Consider the following 13,135-nt stretch of genomic DNA (forward strand, 5'->3'; position numbering starts at 1 on the left):
GAGCCTGTCATGGGGCTCGATCCCAGGACCCCAGCATCAAGACGTGAGCCAAAGGCAGATGCTTAACCTACTGAGCCACCCAGGTGCCCTTACCTGTTTCTTTTTATAGTTTTAATGTGGTTACCAGAAAATTTTAAATTATCTATGTGGCTCTCCTAATATTTCTATTAGACAATACGTTCTAATTATGCTTATCAGATAAGATACAAAAAATTTATAGTATAAAACCTGTGCTTATCATAGCAGCTACTTTAGATTTAAGTAATTTCAAAAATAAGAGTTTACTAGAGAAATAGCATTAATCTTAACATCTCCAGATATTTTAAAAATATTCTCTTATAACTATACTTGGTCTTCTCTCTACTATTTAAAGAGTAATTTTAATTAAAGTCCTATCTCTTATGAGATTGGGTCAGTTCCACCTAAAAAAAAATAATCATATCTGATAGCATATTATGGCTATGAACTTTCGTAATATTGGAATGCTTGATAATTGGTTTTTATATAACAAATGATTCTCAACAGATTCATCTTATTCCAAAATCCACCGTGTACTTAAATCTGGTATAATGAAGCTTTTGTGCATTTCAAGATATTTACTATTCCATTTCATTAAAGATATACTGTTGGTTATTCTCACTCCACTCAATTTATTACCATTAAAAAACCAAACACACCAGAAGGGAAAAAATATCATGGTAAGAAGTACCCTAAAGTATCCAAATATCTTTTCAGTTTTAAATCAAAGTAATTATCTACAACTATTCTCATCTAAATCAGTTAGAATTGGCAAATTTTTAGCAATAATCTGATAACACAAAGTAGTATAGTATAAAGATGATTTAGTGTATATAAAGGGATTCTCTTAACTGCAGGAAGAACATGTTCTCAGCCTAAGTTAACACTGACATTAATAAATACATGCTCAAATCAAAATGGTGATGAATTGGAATAAAAAGTGCTGATGCCAAAAAGAGAAGGAAAAAAAAAGCAAATAATGGCAACAAAAAATAAAAATTCATTTAACAATGCCAAGCTTTTAGAAAATGAGGATTAAGTCATTTTACATGTTTGCTAAATATAATTAATAGATAGAAATTAATAATTTTAATAATGAATATAAACTACACCTTTAAAAATTCTCAAATTGAAATTCAAACTGGAATTCTAAAATGTAGATGTTTTATTTTATAAAACACACATAGAACAAATAACCATGATTAATGACAACTTTTAATTTAGAGTTTCAAGATTTGTTATAGAATATATGTAATATTAAGTCTTGAGCTTACACCTCATTTTATATATATATATATATATATATATATATGTAACTTGAACCTATCTTGCCAGTTTCTAATTAAAAACCAAACAAACAAAAACAAGAACAACAACAAAAAAGCACCTCCTAACTTTATCAGAGTTGGCAGCTGCCCAAAAACTATAAAGATATCCCCTGATACATGAAAAAAAATTTAGTAAGAAGCTCTGAGTATTGACCTTGATATCTTCCACTAACTTCTGTATAGAAACTAAGAGGAGAGGGTCACAGATTTGTAAATACAGAAAATAATTTTATTCATTCTGTACTTCAAGCACCTAATGCAAGATGTGGCACATAGTTGGTGCTCAATTAATGTTGGATGGATAAAAATGGGGAAGGATGAAATGGGGATCTTCACAACTGAAGGAACGTACAAGCCACTGGGTAAAAAGTACCCCCATGCAATAACAGGAAAGCCAATAGTAGCTATACATTTTTGGCAAAGATAATGCAAGCCATCCAGAAAGAAGGGTCACAGCGAACTAATCATTAACTAATAAATGATTTTTCAGGTAGCAGAAATGACTGAACCTGTTTTCTCTGATTAAAGAAACAGATGTACAGTATAAAGAAAGTTTCTATGACATATCCAAGAGTTCAATGGACTGTTAAAGTAAACTCTTGGCCAGCGATGGGGCAGGACACAAACATTAAAAATGGAGGCCCAATATCTCCAGGAAACAGTACTTGATGGAAGAAAAGAGTAGTAGAATTCTTTGAAAAATACACTGGGGGAAAAAGCTATATTATGCTATATCAACAATGTTGAACTTTATCTTTTTCCTGTTATTTGAATAATTAAAATTTCCATATAACAAGGGATATCTAACCAAAAATCATAGCATTAAGAATGACAAAATTAGAGAAGCTTTTTAAAAAAGCTGGGATCCAGTGGTCTGTGAACTGCATGCTTTTTGTTCCCAACACTTAAAACCTTAAAACACTGATCTCTCTATCCTGCTTAAATAGTAAAAGGATATCATGAAAGAAGAACATTTAAGTTTTTTACACTACCTTTTTCTGTGCTCCCATTTATTTTAGGTAAGAAGTCATCAACTTGTATCCCTAGGATTAAGACAATGTGTCATTGCCTGATAAAAAAAGTGTCACTTAAAAACTGGTCTCAAGGGTAACCATGGCATTTTTGTATTCCTACTTACATTAAGATAGCATAGCACACTTTAAATTTATTTTTACAGTAAGGGTTCACCTGGCCATTTTCTATCAACTCAGAGAAAAAGCTACAACTGTCTAGTAGCTTTCCAATGAATCTCAAAAGAAAAAGGTCCTGCTGTGCATGTATTTTTCTTATTGAAATATCCCTAAGGAGAGCGCCTCAGATGCAGAAATTTCATCTATCTCAAGGACTAAACAATGGTGCCCACTTGTGGCAATCAAGTATATTTTTAAGGGCAATTTTCTGAAAGAGTACAGATACTTTATACCGAATACATAAAATATCCCTCTTAAAATAAGTTCCCCATGAGAGTAAACGAAAAAGTTTCAATGATAAAATTCAGCTTTAAATAAGAAATTTGATAACACACCTACCTAAACTGCTGCATTCTTTAAGAGTTTTCTCCTGAAGATGTTCTAACCGTACTGTAAATAAAAGTCCAAGAAAAAGATATTTCACAGATAAAAAGAAAAAATCAAATCAAATCAATTTCTAGATTAGCTAACTTACCTTGTAAAGCTGTTAGCCTTTCATTGGTGAAGTCATTATCAGCTTGCAAAGCTTCTATTTTTGCCTGGAGCTCCTGTTCTTTTTCTTCCATTTCATCTATTTTATGTTGTAATTCTTTTTTCTCAGCTTGTCCCTTCTGTTGGATTTCTTCTTGTTTTCCCTCTGCTACCTGTCGAGAAAGAAAAAAATTTCCGTACTTTCATTAGTCTGAACTTGCCTTAAGAGGCCTCAAGCAGGACTGCTTTTATTCACCACAACCTTTAAGGAGAATATTCAGTATTATAGCACATATTTGTAAATGTCAAAATAATGTCAAAAGTGGTCTGCATTGAGGTCATGCTTCCCTATCACCTAGGAAAGAAAAACACGTAGCAGGCAAATTTGCCTACCTAATACATAGAGATAAGAGGATCAAAAAGAAAACCTCCACAGTTTTCAAGGGGGAAATACATAAGGTTTTCCCCTGAAATTACTATTGTTTAAATTGGTTTGTAAGTTCCAAAACATAACATACTTTGAAATTTTAAACAAAACTGTCTTTAGTTGAAGGAATGATGATCACAAGCACTTTTCTAAATGACCTCCTTTTAATAAGACCAATCTTTATTACAGGTTTACCAATCACATAGAGGGGAGGTATGTCCTGGTCTTCTCTAACAAACATGCAGCTTTTAGCCACTCAATCCATAGTTTGAATAATTTAAAGATGGGTCTTCACAAACTCAGTTATTACATTTTAAAGGACCAACCTGACATCACCTATGGTCTCATCTGTCCTTATCCTAAACGTCCAAAAGCTATAGAGAGCTGCAGCTGAAGCTCCCTGGAGGCTACCAGAGTCATACAAATCACTCCAATATTACTTCTAGGCTTGTTACAGCACTAACATAGTTGGGCTCTCTGCCTTTGGGGCTGTCCAAGGATAAGGAGGTTCAAGTTTTTAATAAGTCTAAATATCCTGGGGTTTGCTGATATACATCTACTCCATATTAAAAGATGCCTGTTGTGAAGTAGTATTTATTTCCATCCAGAAGAAATATGTCAGCTTTTACAGACTTTCAATGATCTGTGGCAGCGGGGTGTGGGCTAAATGGCACCTTATTTTTACTACAAATTCAACCATTACCAAATATAACATCAACAACTGTTCAGCAATACCTAACCTCTTAATCTATCCAGTGTGTTAGGAACAATTAACATACTTTCAGGTTGAGTAACTACATACCTTTAATTTATCAGATAAATCTTTAATCTCATTAACTGCTCCATTATATTTATTGGCTAATTCTCTTAACTCTTCCTGAGTCCGTTCATTCATTTCTTTCAGATGGGTACATTCATCTTCAGTATTACTCAGACTTCGCTGTAATTCAAATTTACAGATAATGGATTTAGAATAAATGCACATTCTAAATTCAACTTATAAAAAGTATAATTCTATGAGCTGCTCTAAATTAACATCTGTCCTGGACTTTATATGAGGTAAACAACATAAGAATTTTACTTTACTTTAGGTACATGCTAAAACAGAAAATACAACAAAAAAATTTAAAAACAAAACAACAGAAAAAAAACGGTCAGGGGAGGAAAGGATGTTACTTTTACATAACTACTCTTTTAAAGGGCCACTGGGTATGACTTTTATACTTGAAAATATTTTAAGCTTATCAATTCTTGAAAACAAGTTTAATAATATGCATAATTAACTTAATAAAATTAGAAAACATCTAGTAACTTTCTTTCCTTGTATGTCAAACTAATGACACAACAGTGAATTAGTTGCTATGGGATGAGGCTATTATAGAAACTATTACTGTATTATATTACTATACCATGTTCTACAGTATATACTATATATTATATATAGTATTTTTACTATTCAATTTACAATGGGCATTTTAACTAAACCCAGTAACAAATAACTTCTGGGTAATTTCGCAGTGGTTCCAAAGGAATGACCTACATCATCAATTAGGTTCTTTTTAAAGTAACGAAAATCACATTTTGATTGTTCCTAAAAGACCTAGAAAGGACCTAAGAAATATTTTCCCTGTAAGTCAGAGTTCTTCTCTAGAGGATGGGTAAATAAGAACAGTGGTAAGGTTCTCCACCTTCCGCAGGTGTGGAATTAGTAGAGTAGAAAAGCAAAACTAGGTGACAGGAGATCAATTCCCTGGCACAAATCATGGTCCACTGTGTGAGAGGCTGACTCCTAAGCAGAATGCACATAGTAAAACTCCCTGATGAAGGCTTTTATTTGCTCAGTCACTGAGTAGGGACCACAAGCACCAGAACTCACATGATTATATTGAAAATTCCTAACAACAAAAAGAGCATACTACCCCTACCCACTTGATAGACACAAAATATTTCCTAGCTATATAAAACTCAAGTTTAAAATGTCCTAGAATATTAGCAATTTTAAGCCACACTACCATTTTGTATTTGTTAAAATGAAATACCTCAACTTCTGAAAGTTTTCTAACCACTTCAATTTTCTCCTGAAGAACCCGCCTCAGGGACTCTTTGGCTGTCGTCTCGTAGTTGTGTTTATCCTCCTGTAATGCTATAAGTTCCTTCCGTAAACTATCTTCTGTTTGATTCTAGGATTAGAAGATATTTATAATTATAGCCAAGTTATTTTTTAAGTATTTACCATTTGAAAAAAATAACACATTATGATGCTCTTGGAGTTCTATATTGAGATACCTCCAAATACAAATGATGTTGGTCCTATATTAACTGAAGCTCTATTCAAAAGTTGCATTGTAAATTGCGCCTTCACAAATATATTACTCTACATTCTAACAGAAAAAAGATGTCAAAGGAAATTGAGAATTTATCTCATATGTACAAAACTAATTAAGTCTCCTATTTGTCATATACATTTGTGGGTAAAAATAATCTCTTACTTTCAAAGGGGCCACACATTTTAAAACAGTGGTTAAACCAAAAGGAATAAGAGTACCCTGAGGAAAAAGCTGACTCCAGCTCAGGCAGGAAATGTATGAGTCTGGAACACTTTGTTTTAGACAAAGTTTAAAACTTTGCCATTTATGACAGCAGGAAGCTATCAAAGTTTGCTGTCCTTCTACCAAAAGGACTCAGGCACCAAACTGAAGAAGTTCCCGTTGACCAAAGATGGGATAATTTGAGCATCAATAAGAACAACAAATGGAATAGGCTGAAACATATGAAATATATTTAAATCTAAGTTTGGAGAAAAAAACACTTCGTGGTCATTCTTTAATGGATGAGAAGGAACCAATTCATTATTTTAAAATCCAGTAAATAAAAGGAGAAAATCACTTATCCTGCTTTTCCTAAAGAAGTGACTTCAGGGTAACAAAATGGTTTATGAAGGGGAATAGAAGTATTTATAGAAGTAATCCAGCTAATAAATGAAGGAATAATAGAACTACATCATTTTTGCGACCTTAATAATGGATTTAGGCAAGCATTATCAAAGACTGCTAACATCTCAAAAAGAAAGACAACTAGACATGGTGCCTTCTGGTGAAAGTACACAATACTCTTCATAAAGAGTTGTTGGTAAAAAAAGAGTTGAACCTAAATCAGATTAAATCTCTAGATCAAACTACCAATTTATGGTATGGGAGGACAGCTAGAAGAATGTTTAACAATCCACATTGAGGGAAATTAGAGCACAGATGATGTAGTTTCTCCAGCAAATATCAACTATGATAGAAAAAAAAGAAAGAGTTGTATACAGGTATTCGATATACAATTCTTTCTCTTTACATGTATGTTTGAAACTTCCTATAATGACAAAAGATTTAAAAGAATGGTGAAAACATATAAATGTTTTAGCATGTACTCAAAATGTCAAAGAAACGAAGCTACATAAAAAACTATGCGTTTTTAATGCATAGTTTATGCATTTTTCTTTATGGATCTTTATTTGAGATTAATACCTACTTTGGAGCATGCTTGTAATTGGTTTCCCATAACTTCTAACCGTGATAAAAGTCTATCTTCATCTATTAAAGCCTGTTGAAGAAAAATTAAATATAAATAAAATCTCAGGGTAATTTAAAAATTATACATATCAAAAAGGTTGCTATTGCCAAAAAAAAAAAAAGATATAAAATTATAAAACTGACCATTGTAAAATGATAAATTTTTAATATTTGGTCATTAGGAAATGACTTTGCCTGCTAAAAAATTTCACTTTTAATCAACATCTAAGGGATATTAAACTACACTTCAATGCTTCTTGAATATAAACGCAATTGGAATACCTGCCAACTGGTATCTGAAGCCTCTTGGGTAATGGCTAGTAGCCGCTGAAGTGTGGCTAACTTCTGTTCCAACATCTGTTCCCGATGTAAGGCCTCCTAATAGCACAAATCACAAAAGAGATTCTAATAAACTAGCATGATTCCTTGAAGAAAAATCAAATTTCAGTACATTCTGAAAATATTCTCATATTACATCCCACTTTGTATCTTACTTTCAAACCTGATAAATCTACCTTGTAAAATATATATAAGCCACATCATTTTAGCCTTATTTCTTGGTCTATTAGAGGTACTGAGCTGCACCTTCCCCTATTAACAGAAAACAGTCCCCTGTTTTTGTTTTCTTTTTACTTATAATTCACAAGGGTTTAAAAAAAAAAAGGAAATCCAGATTACAAGAATCCAACAAATTTTTAACTCTTCATTTTACATATATATATACACATATATATATGTGTATATATATATATATTTGAATATATACATATCTTTTAGAACAAACTCATTCCAAACTAAGCTAAACAATCTGGTCGGTAGTGAAGATACTTCTTAATGGCTTTGCTGCATAAATATGACATCTAAAATATAAATGTCTTTAATTTTTCCTTTTAAGAATGTTATACACACACACACACACACACACACACACACACACACATATTTAAAGAGAGACTGCTTCACAATCTATTGCGTTTCCAGGTGTTCTGATTCTTTGTGACCGTATACTACTTAGCAGATCAAATATGCCAAAAATAAGTAAGCGTCCACATGTAATTAAGGGGGTCAAGGAGTTATATAACTATTTGGCAGCTCCAAAAGGGTATTTTTACAGAGGACACTGGCAAGCAAAGCCTTATCTCTAGGTCTCCTGTTAACATTTGATAGCTATTAAGAGGGTCTCCTTCACTAGAAGGAGCAAGGTGAAAATGCTCACATAGCATTCAGCTGTGGTTATGGCACATTTTTATACATTTTTTTTAAATTTTTTATTTATTTATGATAGGCACACAGTGAGAGAGAGAGAGAGAGGCAGAGACACAGGCAGAGGGAGAAGCAGGCTCCATGCACCGGAAGCCCGACGTGGGATTCGATCCCGGGTCTCCAGGATCGCGCCCTGGGCCAAAGGCAGGCGCCAAACCGCTGCGCCACCCAGGGATCCCTATGGCACATTTTTAAATTTCACTTTCTTCTATTCCTGTCATTAGCCAAAGAAAAACACGTACTACCCCATCTCTGGAGCCATCTCAACAAAAAAAGATATGCTTCATACAGTACTTGAGATTTAAAGCATGCATTTATTTTTCTACACATCCTTGATAACCAATGATTAATCAATGATCTGATCTAATTAGAGTTACAGGTACCATTTTAAAATATAACTCTAACAGTACAGATTAGGGATGCCTGGGTGGCTCAGGGGTTTTAGTGCCTGACTTCCACCCAGTGCGTGATCCTGGGGTCCCGGGATTGAGTCCCACATCAGGCTCCCTGCATGAAGCCTGCTTCTCCTCTGCCTGTGTCTCTCTGCCTCTCTCTCTCTCTCTGTTTCTCATGAATAAATAAAATCTTTTAAAAAATAAAATAAAAGTACAAGATTAAGGAATCTAACAAAAGCCATAAAACACAGCTTACACTTAAAAGAGACTAGTTGCCAAGTTTAAGCTTTTTTTTTTAAAAAAAAATTATTTATTCATGAGAGACATGGAGAGAGAGAAAAAGAGAGGGGCGGGGGCAGAGACACAGGCAGAGGGAGAAGCAGGCTTCCTGCAAGGAGCCCAATGTAGGACTTGATCCTGGATCCCGGGATCATGCCCTGAGCTAAAGGTAGACGCCCAACCGCTGAGCTACCCAGGCGTCCCTATGTTAAGCTCTTGAAATATTCCTAATATCCAGGAAATGACACTAAATGCTGCAAAAAAGCTTTACTTAAAAACAAAACCACCAAACAATTACTACTTCCACTAGATGGTGTAATTTCATCTTTTTGAACTCAATTCCACTTAGAGTTTCATAATTCCATGAACCACATCCTAACAGAAATCTCATACTTCCAGGAATGGCCTTCTGGTTCTATGGCATGAAATGTACTCCAGCTTTTACTCAAAAGTTTTACAATTTACATTAGAACTTTAGCAATTCAAAAAGATGTATACAGAAAAGACAGCACAATATAATCTTCTCTAAAGAATCAGAAATGAAAAAAAAATAAAGAATCAGAAATGAATAGTGAAAGATTATGCCCACTATGAATATTCAAGGAACTGACAAAATTGCAAAAAGTACTGGAGTGAGCCATGGCATTAGATTCATAGTCCATGATGACTAGTAACTATTTAGCATGTAGTTTTGGGAAATAATTTTAATCATATGAGTCCCATATTTCGCATATGAGAAATGGAGGCTAGATTGGATTAATCTCAAAGTTTTCTTCTACCTCTGAAAATAAGAGATCTAGGTCAGCTAATGTGCCTTCCTTTACTGAGTGGTAAATAACTGCTAACATGTATGGCATACATTCTATGTGACAGTTGCTATTCTAAGTGCATTACATATATTGATTCATTTATTCTTGACAATTCTGTAAGATACATGCTATTATGCCGACATCACAGATGAAGAAAATGAGGCTCACAGTAGGTCAGAGGTTAAGGTCAGACTTGGTCCCTAGACCAAGTCCAGGGAATTCTTGCTAGAGTCTATTAATAGACATTCTACTAAACTGCAATTATGTAAAATGGCTTTTCTATGCACCATTAGGGTAAGATGTGATTAATGCTCTGACAATTTTCAAACTTGCACATTCTTAACTGAGGGGGAACTGCTCTTAGGGATTGATTCCTATAAAAGAACGAAGGAACCAGGATCACTGGTTTGGTCCTAACATTCTTAAAAAGCAACTGAAAACCTACATAGAAAATGATTACCCAAAGTTACAGAACTCACTAGCAGAGCGAAGATAAAAAGTTTAATCTCTAAATTCCTGATCTAGGGTTTTTCTTCACCATGGTTCCTCACCAGAAGAATAACCATTATCCAACCCAAATCTCCCAAAATGAAGAGAAAACGAACAAAAAACCCACTTATTTTCTTTTTGGAGATTTCTATGGCTCTTTAAATATGGTATTAACTTCGTCTATGAATCTGCCTTATCAAGATATCTTTCTACAGGTCCAGCAGCACAGCACAGTGACTAAGGGCAGAGACTCTGAGGTCTGACTATCTGGTTCAAATCCTACCTCTACCAGATATGTACCTTACAGGATTGTTCTGAAGATGAAATGAATAGAGATAAAGGACTAGACTAGAGTCTCGCATATAATAAGTGCTATATAATTACTTGCTATTAATATTATACAAAGCAACCAAAATCTCTCCAGGTTTAATTTTATTTAAAAGTCATCTATAAATAAAGAACTATTTTGAAATTTCCTCATATTTGAGTGGAAAAAAAAAACTTCTATTGTATAGAATCCTATCTTTTCTAGACTTAATAATCCTGATTCTTTTTATCCTTTCTTCACAAGACCTAGTTTTAATCTTTTTTTAAACTTTGAAGGATATTTCTTCTGTACTTGTATCCAATTAATATTTCTTTAGTCTATATCTGTGAACTAGTAAAATCAAATCTAAGTTAATTCTACTTTTAAAAACTAAGAATTTTCAAGATTTACTTTTACCTGTAGATACTGAGAAAGCTGGAATAGTTCCTGAGAGTACATACTTGGAGTGTTAGCAGCAACCTAGAAACAAATGACACAAGTACCAATAGTCACACAAAACAATTTTAAAAGACATTAAAGCCAAACCAAGTCCCTGAAATGTCTGTTTACTGAAATATACAAAATAAAAATTATTTTTAGCTCAATTAGTTCCTTTCATTTTCAAAATATTTCTCACATCTAGAATTTGTAAATGGTATTATTTTTTGCTGACCAGTCTGAGATTCATAAGCAGGGTTGTGGAACAAGTACTACTCATGAAAACATTCCTTGATAAACCAAATCACGAAGACAGCACAAAAGCAATACAGCGCTTTCTTAATTCAGAAATAATACCTTCTAAATCAAGAGATATACACTTTTCCCCTTTAAAATTCATTGTTAAATAGTCAACAAGTCACAATCTATTTAGAAGTAGCCATCTTCAAAATGGGAGTTGTATGTGGAGGTGTCGGGAGAGATAGGACATGAAATGGAACACTTTGTCCAATGGCCAGAGGCAATGAAAATAGGTTTGCGGAAGGGAAGGGAAAAGGGAAGGGAAAAGGGAAGGGAAAAGGGAAGGAAAAATGAAAGGAAAGGAAAGGAAAGGAAAGGAAAGGAAAGGAAAGGAAAGGAAAGGAAAGGAAAGGAAAGGAAAGGAAAGGAAAGGAGGAGAGAAAGGAAAGAAAGAAAAAAGAAAGAGAAAGAGAGAGAGAAGATACAATTAAGTTTAAAAAAAAGAATAATTGGTAAATAATGATGTTTTAATTACAAACCACAGAAAAAATACTTAGAACTTGAGAGTATTAGAAGAAATTCCTTCAATAAAGGGTTCTTTCCAAGTGTGAAACATAGAACCATGGCATTGTTCACCACTTCCCCAAAAGATGATACCATTAGATTGCTGTAACATTTACCCATATCCTCAATACTACCAAGCCTTATGTATTAACTTAATGATGTTAATAGCATCAATCCTGATTAAGTTCAGAAAGTATATTTTTATTAATATGCTAACTAGAATTCAGAGAAGTGGCATTATTTTTAAAAGTTAGTCTTAAATTGTCAAGGACATTATTTCTGAAATAATTCTTGGTATTACTGAGGTTGATGATTAACCAATTTTACTTCTGAAAAAGGAATCTAGCAGAGAACTTCAGTTTTAGGCAAGCTTTCAGTCTTTATCCAAATGGAACGCAAAAATGTAAAATTTTTTTCCAATAGTTTAGTTAGTACACTAAGAAAAAATATGCACATTAATGTCAAAAGATATAGATGTATTTTTTTGCTACTTAGCAATGATATCTACAGTTTATTATAACATTAATTCTTAATAAAAGGAAAAATGCTAACAAGTAATTATTGCAAAATTTCTGACCAAATCAGGTTAAAACTGATTTTCAAGGACAAAAAAAGAGCAATTTCCATAAACCCATATTTCTGCTATTTTTATATGTTGGTATATGTTGGGTGAACTATTTGGGCATAAAGTTTAATGAATACACCTAGACAGACTGTATTCCAGAATAAAAAGTAGTAACTAACACTGCGTATCTCTGCTTTGGCATACTCCTATATAGAGTACTCCTACTCTATATAATTATACTCTACTCTATATAATTAGCCATTTACTTGAGATAACAAAGGTTTTATCCTAAGAAACAAACAACCTAACTTCTCCAGATCAGAAGACTGCAATAACCAAATACCTATACACACTATATATAATTTGTTACAGAAGAAAAATAAGTTTCTAATTAAAGCATATTAAAAACAAACAAAAACACTTTCCAAAGCCATATAGTTAGTTTAGAAAAAATAATCATTAGTAGCTTACTTTGTCAACAGGACTTGGTAATGGAGCATGGATGACACTGAAAAGTAAAATTTAGAATTTTTTATCTAATTTCCTGACAACAGCGGAAATAGTATGACAGTACCAGAATATCTTAAACCCCAAGTTGATATACTTGCTTTCATATAATTAAAAGAATGTGAATTATTTTCAATCCTCATAAATACACAAAATTCTTAGAAAACAAGGTAATAAATATATAAATCTATCTTTTACACATATTTGTGTGTGTTTTTTTTTAAGATTTTATTTATTTATTCTTGAGAGACAGAGAGAGAGAGAGAGAGAGAGAGAGAGAGAGAGGCA

At 33.2% G+C, this 13,135-nt stretch overlaps 1 protein-coding gene across 39 annotated transcripts in view; it reads right to left on the reverse strand.

Moving 5' to 3' along the window:
* The window catches only part of SLMAP (sarcolemma associated protein), a 146,362-nt gene that overhangs the window by 53,503 nt on the left and 79,724 nt on the right, over nucleotides 1-13,135 (reverse strand). For 13 of the 39 annotated variants that reach the window (XM_038566067.1, XM_038566050.1, XM_038566051.1 and 10 more), the window contains exons 4-12: nucleotides 12,812-12,848; nucleotides 10,951-11,013; nucleotides 7,274-7,369; nucleotides 6,951-7,022; nucleotides 5,474-5,614; nucleotides 4,237-4,374; nucleotides 3,012-3,180; nucleotides 2,876-2,926; nucleotides 2,339-2,389 (exon numbers count right to left, since the gene is read on the reverse strand). In XM_038566067.1, the coding sequence (XP_038421995.1) occupies nucleotides 2,339-2,389; nucleotides 2,876-2,926; nucleotides 3,012-3,180; nucleotides 4,237-4,374; nucleotides 5,474-5,614; nucleotides 6,951-7,022; nucleotides 7,274-7,369; nucleotides 10,951-11,013; nucleotides 12,812-12,848 (818 nt within the window). The remainder of the gene's footprint in view (nucleotides 1-2,338; nucleotides 2,390-2,875; nucleotides 2,927-3,011; nucleotides 3,181-4,236; nucleotides 4,375-5,473; nucleotides 5,615-6,950; nucleotides 7,023-7,273; nucleotides 7,370-10,950; nucleotides 11,014-12,811; nucleotides 12,849-13,135) is intronic. The other 26 variants (XM_038566059.1, XM_038566072.1, XM_038566088.1 and 23 more) reach the window with 3 other exon arrangements.

Source organism: Canis lupus, chromosome 20 (genome assembly GCF_011100685.1).
Source record: "Canis lupus familiaris isolate Mischka breed German Shepherd chromosome 20, alternate assembly UU_Cfam_GSD_1.0, whole genome shotgun sequence".
Lineage (NCBI taxonomy): Eukaryota > Metazoa > Chordata > Mammalia > Carnivora > Canidae > Canis > Canis lupus.